The following is a 20,600-nucleotide window of genomic DNA, read 5'->3' as shown; positions in this document are numbered from 1 at the left end:
TATATTTCTTAAAGTTTGGTTATTTGCTCTAAAATGATATTGTTTTGGAATCTAAATACCATATTATCTCAGGCTAGAAATTACAAGGACTGGATTAGAGCCAGAAAGTCCAGATATCAGTCCTGGCTTTGCTGATAATTGTTTAAATGTTGGCAGATCATAACCATTTTGGTTTCCTTATCACCCCTGTGCCCTCCTCCTTTCCTATAGTTTGATCAGATGACGACATGTATGATAAAGCATGTGTAAAAGTATAATGTGTGGCAGAAGTATTGCTAAGTTAGTAGGTTAATGATCATTAAGCAAATCATAGAAATCAGAGACACCCCCATACCATTAAGAAAAGTGTTTTCAAATATCAACATATTGGCTCAACAGCTTCTTTTACATACTGGAGTCACTGATGGTTGGTTTTCGGTGGCTTACCGAAGAAGATGAATATCTTTTTAAAAAGGATACAAAGAGTTGGCACTTGTGGTCAGTTTACCACCTTCAGGGGAATCTACCAGTCCTTAGGATGAGTCTCTCTCCTACAACTTCAGGAGAAGTCTGGAGAAAAATCCCTCACCAGGACTTCAAAAGATTTTTTTTTTTTAAAATACAGCGTCAGTTTTCCTTGTTCAGCAATTCAAATTATAACCCTCTCCCTTACATCTGCAATTGAACAACATAAAGAAAATTGTATGGAAACAGTCAAATGGGAACTTTTCTCATCTCAGGGACCTGCAGTCTACTTGGCCAACTGGAGTTTCAGGGCTTTGTTTATGTATCTCTTCCAAGTGCCAGCTATTCCCAGGCTAATAGGATTCGAGGAGATCTTGTTTCAGAACTGATTAAATTAGGAGTATTTCATTTTAGCATCTTCTGCCAGGGCCATTCTTCCAATTTTATTTTGGCATATCCAAGAGTCCTTATCAGTTACATTCCAGATAAGCCCAGTCCTGCTGGTCACTGAGATGGGGGTATGTCCATAAAGACCATTTGATTACCATATGTACAACTTGCTTGACAGTCTAGAGGGAAACAACAAGGTTAAATGCTGACTGAAGTGAAACTGGAACAAAGTAGACTATCACTTACTGCTACTGGAGAGTCAGTGTTGTGGGTTAAGAGAACATCCAAAAAGTTCCCTTTGAAATACCTGACAATGTGCTACAAAGAACTGCAAGACACTCGGTTCTCCAAGTTCTCTCATATGTGAAGATAATTCTGTATTAAGTGACCACTGTTATAATTTCCAGGTATGTTTACAGAGACGAGTCCCATTACCCTAGCCAACGGCTAATACTAATAATCTTGCTGATGTGGATACAATGAAAATTTTAAAACAAGATATTGCATAAAAAAGTCTCTCTAGGGCTTCCCTGGTGGCGCAGTGGTTGAGAATCTGCCTGCCAATGCAGGGGACACGGGTTCGAGCCCTGGTCTGGGAAGATCCCACATGCTGCGGAGCAACTAGGCCCGTGAGCCATAATTACTGAGCCTGCGCTCCGCAACAAGAGAGGCCACGATAGTGAGAGGCCCGTGCACCGCGATGAAGAGTGGCCCCCGCTCACCACAACTAGAGAAAGCCCTCGCACAGAAACGAAGACCCAACACAGCCATAAATAAATAAATAATTTAAAAAAAAAAGTCTCTCTATTTAACAATAAATTTATTTTAAAAGACACTGGCTTTTTGGTATATTATCATGATGGTTTTAAAAAATTGTTCTACTAGTAGGCAGGAGACCCAGTTTTCCCTCTAACTCCTTATGGAAACTTGGAAAAGTCACAATCACTGTGGGTATATCTGTTTAATTGTAAAATGAGGATTTGGACCAGATATTACATTCTTTTAATAAAGTTGAGAGGCATTTCTTCAAATGTATTTGTTGTGATTTCTGCAGGGTTTTTTTCTTTTTTTCCTTTGGTTTTGCTTTGGTGGTTTTGTCTTTTGCTTGTCTGTTTTTTGGCGGGGAGTATAGTGGTAGTGGGAACACAGATAAAAATTGTGTAAGATTGCCAGGGCTGTACCTTAGAAAAAAGTCATATTAATACTGTTCAATGCAGACAAAGTAGACTTCCCTAAGAAGTCATAGGCCTCAAGGATAGCTAGATTTCATGAAGTATCTTTTGGTAGATTAGATTAAGAAAATACAATTCATATTTTAACTGTATAGTATTCCCTTGAAAGGTTATTTTGGTAGCAGCACATGTGTAAACCTCTATAATTTTAGGTATAGGAAGTGTGTAATTTTCTGGACTTACATTAACGGGAAGCAGAGTGAAACTGGTCCAGAAGTATTTGTAAAAAAAAAAAAAAACAGAAGGAAAGATATCTAGAATTTAAAGTTTTGCATAGATAAGCCATTAGTCATAATAATAATAATTTTGTGTTCTACGCAATAGAATTTAGCACAATAGACATGTTAAATTATTATTGCGACCTATTTTATAAGTTCGTGTCCTGTCTTCTCTCAAAGGTGAGGAGAGAAACTTATATGGCTTCTCACAGAAAAGAAGTGAGGATTCCACATAGTTAAGCTTACTAAAGCTTATTAAAATAGTCTGCCTCTTTCAGCTTCTGCCTCCTGATACTCTTGCTAAGACTCATTAACTTCTAAATGCCAAACTCAAGGGACTCTTATCAGTCCTCATCTTGTGTTCTATTAGTAGCATTGATTACATCTGGTGAACTCCTCCCCCACCCCTTGGGCCAAATAGCAGCTTTTAAGTCTAATGAAAAACTGAAATATAGTTCTTTCCATGATAGGGCAAGGGTAGGAAGGGAGATAAAATCTTCCACAGTGAGGTGAAGGACAAGCAGGGAAACTTAAAAGGGAGAGGATGAAAGTGAGAAAGCTCCTCTCTAACCTAAGGGACCAGCTCTTCCCTCATAAACACAAACTCCTGCTCCTTACCATTCCTTTGGGGCTCCCCAGATTCCTGCTCCTGCTGGGTCTTCTTGGGATGGAGCTGGATAGTCAGTGACTCATGTGGCCTTCTCAAGGGGGCCAACTTGTCCAAAAGTGTGTCCTGTCTTTCTGAATTGGCTGGGACCTGGGAACAATGAAGTATGATTGGGCTTGCAAGGTAGATTTTGTGAAAGAACTGAAAGAACTTCAGAGAAAGATCAAAAGAAGCATGTGCCAGGGACCAGGGCCATAGAAAAGAGGACAAATTCTCATTCAATTGCAAATGGCAATAATGACTAAAAATGAAGAGACACAGTCTAATCTATACAGTTCAGGACACTGGAGAATAAAATTCAGTGCCTCTAACAGTGATCTGCAGAGGTCCAGAATCATAGAGTCTTGGGACTTGAAAGGTACCTTAAAGATCATCGAACCCAACTTCCACCAAATGGGGGCATTTCTTCTACAACCATGTGGTCCAATACGATAGCCACTAGCCAGATGTGGTTACTGAGCACTTGAAATGTGGCTAATACAAATTGAGATATGTGAAGTGTAAGATACATTCAAATATTGAAAACTGAAATAAAAAAATGTAAAATACCTCATGTTTAATAGTGATTACATATTTTTGGTTAAATGAAATATATTTAATTTCACAAATGTGGCTACTAAAAATTTAAATTACATATAGGGCTCACATTATATTTAATTACCATATATTAAATGTATATTTAATTACATGTATTAAATGTGAATGGGTCACAATTAGACCATGCTGTTCTGTATTATCCTTATTATCTACTTGAACCACACCTTGAAGGGGAGTTTTTTATTACAAGGTAGCCTATTTTATGTATAGGTAACCGTGAATGTTAGAAAATTGTTTGTTTTCCTCTGATACCTTTTTGCCTTCCTACAGCTTCTCACTGATCCTAGCCTTCCAAACTGACATAGAATCAGTCTAGTGTCTCTTTTTACTCAGTCACACTTCAGTTATTTGATGCTGGCAGTCAGTCCCTAAGCCTTGTTCTTCTCTAGGGTAACATATTAAATACCTTCAGGTGTTCTTTCATATGCTTTTGCTTTGGCTTGGTCTATACCCTGATCTCTCACACCCAAATGACCGCCCCCTTCCCACCTGCTTTCGAGGTTCATCAAGCTCTCTCTCCAGATCCTCCAGCACAGTCACCGCCTCCTCTCCAGTCTCTGGATGGTGTGCCTGCACCCATGCTTGCAGGTCCCTAGGGAGAATGCTCAGGAACTGTTCAAGCACCAGCAGGTCTAAAATCTGCTCCTTTGTGTGGCATTCTGGCCTCAGCCACTGGTGGCAAAGCTCCCAGAGCTGGGTAAGAGCTTCACGGGGTCCAGGTGCATCCTGATAGCAGAGCTTCCTGAAGTGCTGCCTGAAGAGTTCCCTTCTGTGAGGACTGTACTTTTGTGAGATGGAGTCCTGTCCCCCATAATGGTCTGCCTTAACTATTAAAAGTCCTTTTTGTTCCTCAGGTTCCAGGGATGTGGCCATTCTGGGCTGTTTTTCAGGAGATTAATCCTCTATCTGGAACTGATTCAAGGAGAATCTCTTAGAATCTTGTCTCAGAGGAAAATCTTTTACCATAGAGAAATGACAGAAGCTGCTGTGAACATAAACACTGATAAAGGGAAGCAACCAGAATTGAGTAGAGAAAACCGTCTGATAGGAGGCTGTAAATAAGAACACTGAAGCAGGAGCATGGATTTGAATCTGGGCTGTTGTGTAATTTACAGCAAGTTACTAGATCCTCATCTGTAAAAATTCTCGTGTTTCTCATAGGGTCGACGTGTAGGTTAAATAAGTATGCAAAGTCCTTGGCCTGAGAGCAAGCACTAAATAAACGCTAAGTATTAACAGCGTTGTTAAAAAGCTCTTTCATTCCACAACCTGAGATGTACGGGTCCCTAGGATGCACTGGTTGTGGGGTACATGCGCCAACTCAGGATGGGGGTTAGATGAATGCCCTCGCAGAGCAACTCGTAACCAGTGTTCCCTTTCGCTCCGTTCTCCCGGGATGTCGGCCCAAGTCCTCTCTCGTAGCTATGTCTGGAGGGAGGGGACAGCCTGTGAGGGGGAGGTGTGGGGAGACAGTTGCTGCAGACCACGACTGTGCCCTGCCCCCTCCTCCACCCAGTAGCAGGGAGAGACTCACCTCGCGCGGAGAGGTACAGGTGCGACAGCTAGCGTCTTTTGGGCGGCCCGAACAAAGGTTAGACTCAAACCGACCAATCGGCGCTGGGTTGCTGTCAGCAGGGCACTTCCGGCCCGCTCTAGGAAGCCTCGCCTCGGTAGCGTCTGCCGGGCTTCCCACCCTCAGCTCTAGCCCGCGGAGGACCCGGTTCCTGTACATTTGACTGATGGGACTTAGGCGCCCGCAAGCTGGTTTTTTTTTTGCTCTTTAAAAAAAAGTTTTCCCTCCCAAGATTTTTTTCCCCCACTTAATTATTAAATAAGTAATCTGGGTATGTAATGCATTCACATGGTTCAATGTTTAAAAAGAATTATAAGCTATAGTGGAAAATAATCTAAAAAGAATATAGGTATAACTGAATCACTCTGCTGTACACTCGAAACTAACACAACACTGTAAATTAAGTAAACTTCAATAAAAAAGATTAAAAAAAAAAGGATAACTGGCCCCCGCATCTAGATTTAACAAGCGTTTTTCGTGACATATACTATGTCATTCCATAGGTATATTACGCAGGTTTAGATTCCCTCACCTTCACCCCCAAATACACACACCCATACACAAATGGTGACAGTTCTGCAACTTGGTTTTTTTTTTTTGCCTCCTACTAATTGATTTTGGAGATTGTACATACAGGGCTTCTTCCATCTTACTCTTTTTTAAAAAGAATAATCACATAGTATTCAATTATGCCATAATTTATTAATAATTACACTATTGATGGTCAAGTATGTTGTTTCCATTCTTTTATTTTTCAAACAATGCTGCAATAAATTACTCTGAACATCATAATTTCTTGTGTGTAAGGATATACCCATAGTATATATTTCTAGAAAAAGATTTACTAGAGCACAGAGTAGGGGCATTTGTACTTTTCTTAGTGCCAAATTACTAATCATAGAATGCATCTGTGATGTTTACCTATACTTGCCAACACAATGTTACAAAATATTTTGATCTTTGCCAAGCTGATGGGTAAGAAAATCTTAGTTTTTTTTTCTCCTTCTTTCTCTTTCTTTCACGAATATTTATTATTCACCTACTGTGCCAGGCACTGTTCTAGAAGCTGGAACTAGTTTAAAGTAGAACAATGCCCGTACCTTCATAAAACTTCTAAGTGTGTGTGTGTGGGGGGGGCGGGGGTAGGGAGGCAGGCAATAAACAAACAAGAAAAATATATAGTGTATCAGATGGTGGTTGTTAGTGCTCAGGAGAAAATAAAGAAAATATGGAGTTTGGGATGAGAATGAAGTAGTAATGCAATTTTAATAGGGTGGTCATCGAGGACCTCACTAGTACATTGACTTGAGCAAAGACTGAGGGAGATGAGTGGGCCCTAGGGGTAAAGGCGTTTCTGGGAGAGGGATAGAAAATGCAAAGGCCTGGAATGGAGAGTATTTGAAATAATCGAAGAACAGGAAGGAGACTTATGTGTCTGGAGCTGAAGGAGCAAAAGGGTGTTGGGAGTAGAGAGAGAGAGAGAGAGAGATGAGGGTCTTGTGTGAGTGCGAGGATATTGTTTTGTACTCTAAGATGAAAAGCCATTCAGAATTTCTGAGCAGAGGAGTAGCATGATCAGACTTAGGCATTGAAAAGATTTTCTGGCTGCTGTGTTAAAAATAAACTTGTAAGTGTGAAGCTATTGCTACCTTGGAGTGGGGAGGGACTTTCTAAGTGTGACATAAAAAACCCTGAAGACATAACTGAAAAGCCATGAAGAGAAAGATAAACGGAACTGGTGATGGAAAAGTTTAGGAATTTTGAATGAAAAAAAAAAACACCTAAAATATAAGCTCAGAGTAAAATATACCACACATCTCAAAGACACAGTGCTGACTTTCCTAATAAGCAAAGAGCTCTTAAAAAAAAAAAGAAAAGAAAAACGTGAACAGGCCAGTAGAAAAATTGGCAAAGGACCTAAGTCGTCATTTATAGAACACAAATATTGATAGACAAAAATGACTGTTAAAAAGTATTCAAGTTTACTACTTAAAGAATTTACATTAAAACAATAATGAGATTTTAAAAATCTTTTTGATTACTAAAGACAAAAAATCGATAATATTCAATATTAGAAAGTGTGTGGAAATAGAGGCACTGTTGTATATTTTTGGAAGACAAGACTTCTTAAAATTAATATGTCTGTACTCCTTGATCCAGCAACTTAGCTTCTTTGAATTATCCATATAAAATACTTATACAAATGTTTGAACATGTGTACAAAAAGACAGTTTTTATTTAAACTGGGAAACCCGAATATCCAGCATTTGGGAATTTAAATTTCTATATACCCAATCACTTTAAAAAAATTTTATTTTATTTATTTGGCTGCGTTGGGTCTTCGTTGCTGCATGTGAGCTTTTCTCTGGTTGCAGCGAGCAGGGGCTACTCTTAGTTCTGATGTACAGGCTTCACACTGTGGTGGCTTCTCTTGTTGGGAGCACAGGCTGTAGGCGTGCGGGCTTCAGTAGTTGTGGCTCATGGGCTCTAGAGCGCAGGCTCAGTAGTTGTGGTGCACCGGCTTAGTTGTTCCGCGGCCTGTGGGATTTTCCTGGACCAGGGCTCGAAACCCATGTCTCCTGCATTGGCAAGCGGATTCTTAACCACTGTGCCACCAGGGAAGCCTTTATATCCAATCACTTTTAAAACTAAAAACTATAAGATGCCAAAGACATATTGAGTAAAAAAAGTAAGTTACAAAACAGTATGATATGATCATTTTTGTCAAATAATCATCTTAAACGTGTTCTCAGTGATTATCACTTGGGGTAAACTTACAGAGAACTTGCATATTATACATTATATATTTCTGTTAAGGTTTAATTTTTTATAAAAACTTAATACTGGTGTAAATAGAAAAAGATAATTGTTTTTAAACCCTATTTATTCTTCACAACTTACAAACAATTTTCCTGTTTGGAGAATGCCATCAATATCTCTTTTCTCTCTCTGAAATTCTTTGCCTGACAAGTCATCCTGTAAAAGAGTATAACTCCTTTAAGATGAAAATCAGATCTAACTTCCCTGTGCTTTGGGCAAATATAAGTGATCAAGTAAACCTGGGTGGAACATTTAGAAAGCGTAGAAATGAGTGACTTTCAAGTAAGCTTTAGAAAACTCCCCTCTCTGGGGAGAAAAATTTAGACAAAGGATAACCCCTGTTCTTTTTTCATTAGAATTACATGATGGAAAGCCAAAGCCCTTTCCCTTGACTGTGGCATAATATGTCCCTCACAGACAAACGAGCAAGTAAAAAATCTAGAAAATGCTTATTTCCTGTTTCCCCTTTAGTGCATGGTGCACTATTAGCATGTTTCTCCCTCCTTATTTAGTGCCTTGTTGTATCAAATTCTCTTATCAGGTTTTCAAACACAAACCTTGCTAGAGGCCGTGAACTTACTGAGTAGCCCAGAGTATTCTTCAGCTACCCCTGGCTTCAGTCACTCGTCAACTTCAGAGAATCAACACACCAGCGCCTTGGAGCACCAGCTGTGGTAACTTGAGTGGTTGAACACCAGACAAAATGAGGCTTCCAACCACTGTCACAGATCCTGTTAAAATCCTGGCTCTGCCCTTGGCTTAGGCATGTCCTTCCTCTACTTGGATAAAGCCTCTCTGACCTCTTTACTAAGGCATAAGCAGACAGTCTATGTATGACAAGGAGAGTCCTTCCTTCTCCCCCTCTAGTTATATCTTCCAAAACTACCAAAATGCAAAGCAAAGCAAAACAAAAACCCAGAAAAAACACTAGTGGACAATTTAAAAAAAATATCAGCACATGGTAGATGTATATACTCACTTGCTTTCATTATTTCAACAGAGAGAAAATAAATGAACTAAGAATTCAACTCAAGAAATCAGAAAAAGAATGAGAAAGAAATCCCCAAGGAAAAGGTTAGAAAAGAAAAATATAAGTAAATGAATTAAAAATAGAAAAAGTCACGTTAATAAATAAATCCAAGAATGAAATCTTTGTAAATGAGCCCATAAAAACAACAAACCTATGGTAAATCCAAGTGAGAGAAGAAAATTAAGTTATCAATGACAAATAATAGCAGATGAGGAGGTAAGTATGCTACCAAAATTTAAAAAAAACTTAATGAAATTGATGGTTTTCTGGGAAAAAACCATTAGTTCCGAAATTCATTCAAGAAGTAGAAAAATCTAAATAAACCAATCCTAAAGAAAATAATTGAAAAAACTATCAAAGAATCATCTCCAGAAAGGCTCAGAAAATTCTGTAGCATTTTAATTTTTTAAAAGTATTTATTACATGTGTAGGACAAATCCTAACTTTTCCATTTGGAATATAAGACAAGTAGAAAGAAAAGAAGAGAATTATTCCATTTTCATCACCTAAATACAGTCACTATTGATATTTTGTTGTCATTCCCTTCAATTTTTGATATTTTTAATCTGTTTTACATAGTTGTGTGATTTTATTCTAAAAGCACTTTAACAGGCTATTTAACATTTTAATGTAATAAAAACTTTTCATTTTATTACAAGCTTTTCATAAGAATAAATTATATGTAGACATTGAGATATAATAAATAGTGCTTATAGAAGAGATGGAAAGTTTACATGAGATATATATTGACAATAAGGTGCTTGCTATAGTGTCTGGGACACAGGGGTTCAACAGATGGTAGCTATTATTGTTATACTTTGCAAAGGGCTTTTCCTTTTGCATATATTATTATTTAATTTATAATGGATATTACTATCTCACAACATGCTTTTTCCTCTTTAGTGGAACAGGCAAGCCACATGCCTCGCAGAGAGAGGCCAAGAATATACTATTGCTCCTCAGGAGAATCCTTCTGCTTGTTTGGTTTTGCTAAGAAGGTAGAGTTCAGGCTGAGCAGAGTTCAACAAGTTGGGGCTTAGAGTGGTAAAGAGGGGCGTCCTGTGTCTCAACACTCAGAGACCCATGCAGGACCAGGATCCTGAGTGGTACATAGAGTAGTGAACTCAGGCTTGGGTTAGGATCTTTCATATGAGGGATTTGGCCTACATGGCATAGAGATAAAGGGTTGATTATTACTCTGAAGTCACTGGGAGGTCAACGATCAAAACATGGGCTCTAGCCTCTACAAACCCTCAACTTCCCCTTCATGTTTCTTTAAAGGTTGCTTTTTCATTTATTATGTTTTCACTAATTTTGCTTCCATTTCCTGTTTGAAGTTTGTTTTTCTGGCATCTCTGGTCTTTCCCTTTTCTCCCTAACTTCTCTTCGCTTTCCTCCTCTCGTAGAGTTTATCCCCATCTTTCCATTTCTTAGCTGCTTTTTCTTTTCACTTCTGCCTACTCTCCCATTAAGGCCTCATCCCACTGCTTTCCCACAACTGCTCCTATTACTGAATGTTTCACATCTCAACGGTTCTCTTTCCCAAATGGTCTCTGCTTTTGGCCTTGCGTTTTTCCAATTTTTCACTTAATGTTGACTCCCTTCATGTGTGTTTTTATGTTTTTCATCTCTCCTGATTAACTGGTCTCTAAGAATTTGGTTAGAAGCTATTATAATTGACTTTCAATAGATTACCTATAAATTCTATCTAAAGAAAATTTTAAAGTGGCTTTCCTCTACCTTCAGGTGCTCAAAAGTTACATTTTAGAATTTATTATTTAATCTAAATCTTCAAACTGTTGCTAGCAGAAAACCCTTTCTTCAGAGAAATCTTATTTAGGAGGCCAATATTTAAAACTAATTAAAATGAAGCTGTTTTGGTGGTAAGGGACCTAGAGCCCTGAAGCCTCTCTGAGAAACCCTTAGGGCAGGGGCAGGGTTCACACAGACAAAATGAATTAAGGGGGGTATATAAGACAGCAGGAATCTGTGTGGCAGTGGGGACCATGTCCAACTAGACAACAGTGATAATCAGCTCCAGTCAGTTGTTCCCACATGGGAATGTGGTGCCCAGGGTTGCCACATAATACATTTTTGTAAGAGAATCTGGAAAGTCAGAGTTTATGTGAACTTAAGTAGTTGCAATAATTTTATTTCACCAAAAAAACCAAAAAAACTCTGTGAGAAAAATGCATGTGCAGGCCAACTACAGCCCATTGGCCTGTTTGCCCTCTCTGGTTTAAGATGTGAAAGGTCACTGGGAAATTGCATGGTAAATCGTCTTGCTCTACTGCCACTAACCCATCCTACCCGCGCAAATCATAGTTCATTCCAATATTACAAAGTGGCTTTTGTATTGCACAATGTTTTAGTGTATGTAATTGATTGGTTAATGTATTTTATCAAGCTAACCAAAAATTCATGTTTTTTTAAAAAAATGCAGATCAGATGTTAATTTTATCAAGCTAACCAAAAATTCATGTTTTTTTAAAAAAATGCAGATCAGGTGTTAATTCTAAATTCACACTTTAGACAAGATTATTATTCCATCTCCAAAGAAAACGGGAGAATAAAAAGGGAAGGGGAAAAGAAACAGTAGTAATCTCTAAAATCTTGTTATTTGTCTAACAGACCATTTAGATTGCCTGAGCCACTTGCTTCAGAGAAGAAAAGTTTGAGAATATGGAATGAGCCCTTCCAAAGTCTCAGTTCATCACATGATGTGCTTAGTGGCATAACATCACAACGTCTTGCTTGGTAAGCTGTCAGGTGCCTGCCTATTTCAGCCTCTATAAGTATTTTCAAAAGACTGCTGAAATTGCAATAGTGATCACAGAGTTCCCTACATCTAGCTGTGCTTTTCTGATGTCCCACAGGAATGAGCATAGATGGAAAATTCTACATCACTCTTGACATCACCAGGGCTTCTCTCCAGTGTGGATTCGCTGATGTACAATGAGGTGTGCGCTCTGCCGGAAAGCTTTTCCACACACATCGCATTCATAGGGCTTCTCTCCAGTGTGGATTCTTCGGTGTCCCAGAAGATGTGAGCTATATCTGAAAGCTTTCCCACACACATCACACTCATAGGGCCTCTCTCCACTGTGGATTCGCTGGTGTCCAACAAGAGCTGAACTATGACTGAAAGCCTTTCCACACTCATGACATTCATATGGTTTCTCCCCACTGTGGATTCTCTGGTGATGGAAGAGGCCTGAACTCTGGCTGAAGCTTTTCCCACACTCCCTACACTGGTATGGCTTCCCTCCAGTATGGACTCTCTGGTGTTGTATCAGATGTGAGCTCAGAGAGAAAGCTTTCCCGCAGTCGTTACACTGGTATTGTTTCTCTCCTGTGTGGGTCCTTTGGTGTTGAATAAGGCCTGAGCTGTAATGAAAAGCTTTCACAATCATTACATTGGAAAGGTTTTTCTCCAGTGTGGGTCCTTTGATGCTGAACAAGGTGTAAACCGTAATAAAAGGCTTTCCCACACTCATCACACTGATACGGTTTTAATTGGCTATGTATTCTCTGATGGTCAGTAAGTTGTGAGCTCTGAATGAAAGTTTTGCCACATACATTACATGAACAGGGTCTCTCTCCAGTGTGGATTCTTTTATGTCTAATGAGGCTTGAGTTTTGAGTGAATCTTTTTCCACATTCATCACATTTATATCTTCTGTCATTTGAAGTGTTTCTCTGATATCTTTCTGTCCATCCTTCATGTTCTTGGGTTCCACATTCAAGAGCCTCTCCATTGATTTGGTCTGATAACTTTTCTTGGGAATCCATATCTACAGTAAGCTCCTGCTTTTGAACAAATTCTTCTTTCTCAATTCGTATCACATCATCTGAAATAAAAAATACAGTATTCAAATGTCACTGAAATATACAGGAAATAAAATGAAACTCTTATACTAGAAGTACACAGCTGCAATATACCAACAAAATGGTTTTACAACGTTTGAGGAGGAAATTGGGAGATGGCAAAGGAAGAGAGGACTAGCAGTGGCTGGACTGGGAGGGGGTGATTCAAGAAAAAAGTGGAGAAAAATCAGGGAGGATTAAGAGTGGTCCAATGAACAAGCATCATAAACAACAGAAGAAGACCTAAGATAAGAATGGGTTCACCAGGAAGGCCAAAAGTTGAGTAGAGAGGGATGAAAGAACAGAAACTGTGGGAGGAATAAAACGAAACAGGAAGCTGACAGTGGCAGGTACCAAGTTGGAGTCATGAAACAGTTCTGTGCAGGTTGCTCTGAAGGCCTCTGGGATCAGCCACAGAGAAGTATCACATTTGTAAACATGCAGGACAAAGAGATTAGAGTCTAGACACATGGGGTAAAAGAGGATGTTCTCATGTGGGGACAGACAGAAATTGCTTTAGCTCCCAGAGACATTACTACTCTTCTTGCAAAGAACACTGGAAATCTGTCAGACCTGAAGCTACACTCTGTGGGTCATTCGAGATTTCCCAGGAAACCAGTACTAGCACAGAGAAGGTTCTTTAGCAGACCCTAGACTCCCATCTGACCTCACCCAAGGAAAGCATGATTCCATAATTCCTCTGCCTTTCTTTCCTACAGACGCTCCTTTGAGCAGAGTCCCAACACCCCCTACTCCTCCAGGGTGGGAGATGTGGCCACTTCCTCAATGATCAACAGTTTCTGAAAAAAAGTGAGATTGTCCCATTCAAGCCATGTTCTCCCTGAAGTAATCACATTTTTAGGACCCAGAGTAAAGGGCAGAATTTATAACCATGTAGAAATAATGCAGGGAAAAGTGGTTTGCTTTGTGTTATAAAAGATATTAAGTGGGAAAAAAAATGGAAAGACTACTATGGAGCCAGTTGAAGATCTAGGATGTCAGACCTAACTCTGAGCAGAAGCACTGGGCTGACTGTGCCAAAATGGGCTGCCTAAAGAGACTCTGGGATGAGCGATGAGAAGGAGCCATGGTCAAACAGCAGATTCCACATCTCTGAGAGTGTGGATGAGGGAAGAAGCTCACTGGCAGTCTGCCTGAGAAAAGTGACAGCCACTTCTGGGTCCTGGAGCGCCCATTCTGTGAAGGGCAGAAACCCAGAGATAAGGCACAGCTGAGAAAGAATGTCGCCAAGAGTGAGAGAAGCCTTTCCTCGGGGTCTCCTTTTAGGACAGGAACCTGCAATAATTTCCTCACCAAACCAGCTTGCCACTACGGTTAAAAAACCCTCATTGTTAGTGGTTTATATAAGGTTATCTTAAAGTATTTAGGTGCATTAAAACTTTAATTTATGTTACAGCTACCTTAGATATATCTGTGTAGAATTTAGAGGCAAATTACACGAAGAGACGCATTTATGCAAGAACATAGTCTTTTAGAGCCATTAGCAAATAAGAAATGGCTACTGCAGATGGGTTGCAAAACAGCATTGCACATATAATAGAACTAAAATCCATATCAGCATGAGAAAAAAATTTATGGATTAATATAAAAAAGTACAGCATAGAAACTCAATTTCTAACTGTCTAAAAAAGGTTGGGGAAAATGGTATACTTCTAGGCAGGATGGCGCCATGAGTTCACACTTCAGCTCTAAATACACTGAGTAAAAAATAAAAATAAATCTAAAAACCCATCTGTGCTAAAAAGTAAGATAAACATCTCTGTGGACCAGAAAGGAAACAAAAATACACAATGGTGGCTACAGTTGAAGCTGTGGGTCTGCTGGGCCCCAGAGAGTGACTGAAGTCTTAGTCCCAGAGGAAAATGGGGACCTAAAAGTACTCCATGAAAGGAGGGAGTAGCACCAGATCACTGCTTGATGCCAGAGGCTGGGTGGGACACGCAGGTACACACATACACAAGCACACAGACACATACAGAGAAAGATAGAACTCTGACCAAGAACCATGTCAAGTTACCTGGAAGCCTGTGACTACACTGGTGATATTTGTGTATGACATGAAACAGGAGCCCTAAAACCTGGTTCCAGGGGGCCAGGTAACAGTAACAACAGAATAGCTAAACATGGAAGCAGACGATGTAAAACAGATCAGAAAGAACTCAAATTGAGCCTAGATATGAAAATTTCAGAATGAATTGAACACTAAGAAAGATGGTTCAGAAAGTCAATTGGAACATGAATTCAATCCAGATGAAGTTATTTTCATCAAAAATCCTGAAAAAATTAGTAGAATAAAGATACCTAAAAGAGATAAATGATGACATACCATCCATGGCAAATAAGCATGGAATTATGAAATAAAATAAGCAAAAATGAAACAAAGATATGTGGTATAAAAACTGAATAGAAATTTTAGAAGTGGATAAACTAGAGACAATAAACTCAAAGATAACAGAAGAGGAATCCACTAGGATGTACCACAGAGAGACAAAGACATAAAATATGTGAAAAAGTGGCTAAATGAATAGATTGATAAGTAGGTTCTAATCAGTGTATTCTGGGAGTTCCAGAAGAAAATAATATAAGGAATTTTAAAAGCAGCACAATTTAAAGAATTAGTAGCTGAGAATTTTCCAGAATTGAAGAAAAACATGAGATCTTAGAGCAAAAGAGCATTTTCAGATGAAGCAAGACAAACAAAAATAAAACCCTATCAGGACACACTTTTTAATGAAAATTCAGATCATAAAGGTTAAGAGTAAATCTAAAAGCCACTAATGGATAAAGATGGAATCCCTAAAAAATTTAAAAGGCAGTAAGACTGATAGTAACCTTTTAATAGCAAATAGAAGCTAGAAGACAGTGAAGTAGTATCTTCAAAATGCTGAGGAAAAAAAATGATCAATTAGAATTTTACCCTAGCTAAACCATGATTAGAAAGGAGGGAGGGCAAAATAAGGGTATTTTCCGACATGCAAAGACTAAGTCTACTACCCAAAGAATCTTGCTAAAATTATTATTATTATTATTTTAATTTTTGAATTTTATTTTATTTATTTTTTTATACAGCAGGTTCTTATTAGTCATCCATTTTATACACATCAGTGTATACATGTCAATCCCTATCTCCCAATTCATCACACCACCCGCCCCCCCCCAATTTCCCCCCTTGATGTCCATATGTTTGTTCTCTACATCTGTGTCTCTATTTCTGCCTTGCAAACCAGTTCATCTGTACCATTTTTCTAGGTTCCACATACATGCGTTAATATACGATATTTGTTTTTCTCTTTCTGACTTACTTCACTCTGTATGACAGTCTCTAGATCCATCCACGTCTCAACAAATGACTCAATAAAATAATTATTAAAGGATGAACTTCAACAAGAGTGAATCCAGAGCAAAGGTGCTGGCATACAAGAACGGTGCCTCAGAAATTGATAAAACATGTCAGAAAACTTAACTAACATCTTACTATTAAAGAAAATGTCCATTTCACATTTAAAAAAGAAACTGGTTCCTAAGAATGACCAACTGTAATCAACGGAAGGAGCTTCAGACAAGTGAAGTGGAAACACAATATGCTAACTGCTGTGACAGAGGTATGCACAAGAGGTATCACATAACTCAAACATGTAGGAAGGTATCAAGAAAGGCTTCCTGAAGGAGGCGACAGCTGAGGTGAGTCTTGAAGAATAGCTCTGCGTTGGTTTGGCAGGCGAGTGGAGAAGGTATGGTCACAGGTGGTGTTTTATGAGTCCAACAGGGTGGTGATGTGTGTGGCAGTGCAGTGAGGGTGGCCGGGAGAATGTTGAGCATATTAGCAAAACCCAAATATGTCATGGGTCTGATAGGACAGGGAAGGAAAGAAGCACTGGGAGGAAAAAAAAAAATGGGCTAACCGGGCTTCCCTGGTGGCGCAGTGGTTGAGAATCCGCCTGCCAATGCAGGGGACACGGGTTCGAGCCCTGGTCTGGGAAGATGCCACATGCGCGGAGCGACTAGGCCCGTGAGCCACAATTACTGAGCCTGCGCGTCTGGAGTCTGTGTTCCGCAACAAGAGAGGCCGCGATAGTGAGAGGCCCGCGCACCGCGATGAAGAGTGGCCCCCGCTTGCCGCAACTGGAGAAAGCCCTCGCACAGAAACGAAGACCCAACACAGCCATAAATAAATAAATAAATAAATAAAATTTAAAAAAAAAAAGGGCTAAATAACTAGAAATCTCCACTGAAGAACTGGGTAGCTGGACAGAGAGAGCTAGAAGAGGAGTGAGTATGAGCAACAGCCTTCCTGATGTTCTCTGCTCAGTGAAATGCTACCTACCCGTTTTTTTTATGACCCAGTTCAAATCCCAGCCATTCTGCTACCACCAGGGCCTGAAGAGGTAGATTTCTTCTCCTCAGAACCATGATCTCCAATTTGGCACATAATCATTCACTGTCTCAAATCAACAGCTATCTTTTTATGGATACTCAACCCCTTTAGGGCAGGGATCTTCAGAGAACCCAGAGCTAGGCTTACACACAGTGAAAGGTAAAGATTTACTGACTTCTTAACAGGACCCACAAAGCCCCCATTTTCTGGCTCCTGACCATCTTCTCTCTGCTACTCTGCCTGTCTCTCCACGTTCCAGTCACACTGGCCGTCTTTCAAACCCACCAATTTCTTTCACACTTGTTTTTGCACATGCTCTTTTGGCCTGGAATGCTTTTCCCTTCTATTATTCACTTGGTTAATTCCTACTCCACTTTTAGGATTCAGTTACCATGTTATTTCCTCAAAGAGACCTTCTCTGTCATCCCTCTCCCCCCATATACAATCTATCATGGCATATTTATTTGTGTGGTTGTTTGTTTAAGGCCTCTGTCGTCAGACTATTGTAAGCTCCATGAAAACAAAGATCATGTCCACTTTGTTTATTACACCTAGTGCCTTGCACAGTGCCTGGCATATAATAAGTACTCAATATACATCTGCTGAATGACGAATGATTCTAAGGTCTCCAGGGGAGCCATATGACCTAAGTGTCAACACTAATCACAATCCTGTTGGTGTAGAGGGTCCTGAGATTCACCCTTAAGCTGGATCTCCATGGGTTGAGGCTGGAGATATGTTGCTTTCTTAGATGGATCCAGAGGTACTGATGTCTCAGAAAGCACTTCCTGTGCACAGGCCTGGGTTGAAACCTGACGACAAGCAAGCTCATTTAGGCATCTGAAGGGCCCACAGAGTAAATGATACCCAGACACCCCACAAAGGACCAGCTTGGATGCTCACCCCCAACTATCCCTCCACTGAGCATAGGGCCCTTTCCTACCTGTTGGCCTGATTCATCCAGCTCCCTCTCCAGATCTTCCAGCAGAGCTACCACCCCCTCCCCACTCTCTGGTTGATGCTCCTGTGCCCAGTCCTGGAGCTCCTCAGGCAGGATGGTCAGGAACTGCTCCAGCACCAGCAAGTCCAACATCTGCTCCTTGGTGTGTATCTCAGGCCTTAACCACTCACAGCAGAACACCCAGAGCTGGCTCAAGGCCTCATGGGGCCCAGGAGTCTCCTTGTAGCAGAAATGTTGGAAGCGCTGGCAGAATAACTCCTGGTTGTTTTGGCTGCTCCCTTTTGTGCCAGATCTCTGACCCACAGCAGGCCCTTTTTTATTAGTTACTTCAAAGAGCTCTTTTGGCTCTTCAGGAACATCTGGAAGGAAAACAGCAGCCATTCCCACTCCAATGGGCCAAGAGGAGGATTGCTGATACGTGTTATCCTTTAGAGCACACTCCTAAGGTTACAGAAACCATAGTTAAAAAGATATGTATATGCAGGCTGATTCAATATTTGAGCTCACACACTAAGTCTAATCTTTCTGTTTTAGAAGAAAAAGGAGGCTCAATTCCAAATTAAAGAGAATTCAAAAAAGAAAATTTAAAAAAATAAAAGTTTAAGGCAATTCAAACCTTTTTCCAAGTAGGAGAAGGGAAGTTTGTCAGGAGACCGCATTTTTGACAATACTGGGAATATTGCTGGATGCTTGCTTCCTCCAAATAACACCAAAACAATCAGTTGATAAGGCCAACCCAAGTTTATTCTTAGAGAGCACTACTTGACAGAGTCTTAGTAGTGTCTCCCAGGGAAGAAGGCAAAGTCAGGATATTTATGAGGTTTTGGGGGCTTAAGGCAGATCTTTCAAAGCAGGATAAGTATTGGGCAAGGATCATGATACGATAGTTTAGGATTGATGGGCACAGCAAGGTGCAGAATTTGAGGTGACGGTTACAAAAAGTCTAGATCCTATCCATTGAAAGTTGAAGAGTTTGATGTTCACATAAATGGATTGAGGGGCAAGTTCTTGAAACGAATATAATTATCGGCAACTTTTACTTTCTAGGGCAAGAATTTCCTGGAATAGTAAAGGTATGTTGCTAAAGAAGTGGAATAGTGGAGTTACATTTAGGGAAGACTGTTGAACAGTCAAATTATGTTAGTGTAGGTAGTAGGCTGTGTGTGGGTAGGTGGTTTCAGTTTTCCATGTAGCAACAGACTTAAGCAGGGCCTATGGGTTTACAGAAATGTGGATTACCAACTAATTAGCATGGCAGGCAGTGGTTAAGGGCACGGGCTGTGGATTCCAAAAGACCTGGGCTTGAATCCTCTTTTCTTATGTGTGGTGGCTTAACATCTCTAAACTTGTTTTCCCCTCTGCAAAAATATCATAGAGGTTTTTAAACGTTTTATTTTGAAATAATTTTAAACTTATAGAAAATTGCCAGAAAAAAGGTACAGAACAATCCCTATAACCTTCACCCAGCTTCCCCTAATGTTAACATCTTACATAACCACAGCACAATTACAAAACCAGGAAAATAATGTTACAGTGCGATTAACTAAACGGCAGACCTTATTACATAGGGTTATTTTGAGAATCAGTTAAATTCAGTGCCTGGCACTTAGTAAGACCTCAGTTAGAGGGATGCAGTTACCACTGTGAATTGGTCATCCGGGTGCTGGCTCCAGGGATCACGTCTGGAGCTCAGGTACACTTCTAGGTTTCCGGGCACAGAATATAGGACGATGCAAGGAGGCCCTCTAGTGCCTTCTCTGCGCCTAGCATCTGTTACTCAATGGGCAACTTTCCAAAACACCTTCACCTTCCCGGCCCTAAAGATTAATTTAGGGGATTCTAGACTGGGCTTGGAGAAAGATTGTTTTAGGAATCATTCAAGATAAAGGACATGGAGCCACTTATACATGTCTTCGACTAGTTTGGATCTTCGAAAGAGTAAGACAATATAGTGAGTTAACAGGCTAGACTACAAACCCCGTTCTCATTTACCGCACTGGCACATCATTGTGACCAACCACGAGCGCAAGGCTCAGGAGGTGTTGGCTGTCTGTGTCCTTCAAGCCACAAGGACCTGGCAGACCACAAAAGGCTTCTGGGAGTAGGCGGCCACGTTGGACAAACGGGTGGTCAGCATAGAACTACTCGTGTTAGCACCAGTAACCCAGGAGTGCGAGTCTTAGAAACGCTCTGGGGCGCGGCCGCCTGCTGGGCCGGCTGCTGCGGGGTCTCCGCGGGCACTTCCAGCGCCGACAGAGCAAGGAGGTGGCTCCTCCCCCCACCGCGCCCAGCCGGCCCGGGGGTCCCAGGCCCCGACGCGGGGCCGTCTTCCCGCCAGTCTTACCAGCGCCCGGGGAAGGCAGTGCCCCGGACCTACCCAGCCCCTCGGAGCCCCAGACCTGCCG

At 40.5% G+C, this 20,600-nt stretch overlaps 2 protein-coding genes and 1 long non-coding RNA gene across 3 annotated transcripts in view; 1 reads left to right on the top strand and 2 right to left on the bottom strand.

Moving 5' to 3' along the window:
* The window catches only part of ZSCAN16 (zinc finger and SCAN domain containing 16), a 7,097-nt gene extending 1,965 nt beyond the window's left edge, over positions 1-5,132 (bottom strand). Inside the window, exons 1-3 of the mRNA XM_061195849.1 lie at positions 5,083-5,132; positions 4,038-4,460; positions 2,903-3,041 (exon numbers count right to left, since the gene is read on the bottom strand). Of these exons, the coding sequence (XP_061051832.1) occupies positions 2,903-3,041; positions 4,038-4,421 (523 nt within the window). The 5' untranslated portion in view covers positions 4,422-4,460; positions 5,083-5,132. The remainder of the gene's footprint in view (positions 1-2,902; positions 3,042-4,037; positions 4,461-5,082) is intronic.
* The window catches only part of LOC133095060 (uncharacterized), a 22,351-nt gene extending 9,894 nt beyond the window's left edge, over positions 1-12,457 (top strand). The window contains exons 2-5 of the long non-coding RNA XR_009701545.1: positions 8,483-8,615; positions 8,942-9,015; positions 11,603-11,728; positions 11,848-12,457. This is a non-coding gene — a long non-coding RNA (uncharacterized LOC133095060). The remainder of the gene's footprint in view (positions 1-8,482; positions 8,616-8,941; positions 9,016-11,602; positions 11,729-11,847) is intronic.
* Positions 11,424-20,600, bottom strand: LOC133095028 (zinc finger protein ZFP2-like). The gene is given in 4 exon segments (XM_061195851.1): positions 11,424-12,376; positions 12,378-12,822; positions 18,178-18,636; positions 20,540-20,600. Coding segments are annotated over 2 exon segments (876 nt in total). The 5' UTR covers positions 12,764-12,822; positions 18,178-18,636; positions 20,540-20,600; the 3' UTR covers positions 11,424-11,886.

This window comes from Eubalaena glacialis, chromosome 7, assembly GCF_028564815.1.
Source record: "Eubalaena glacialis isolate mEubGla1 chromosome 7, mEubGla1.1.hap2.+ XY, whole genome shotgun sequence".
Lineage (NCBI taxonomy): Eukaryota > Metazoa > Chordata > Mammalia > Artiodactyla > Balaenidae > Eubalaena > Eubalaena glacialis.
This window is presented reverse-complemented; position numbering and strand designations above follow the sequence as displayed.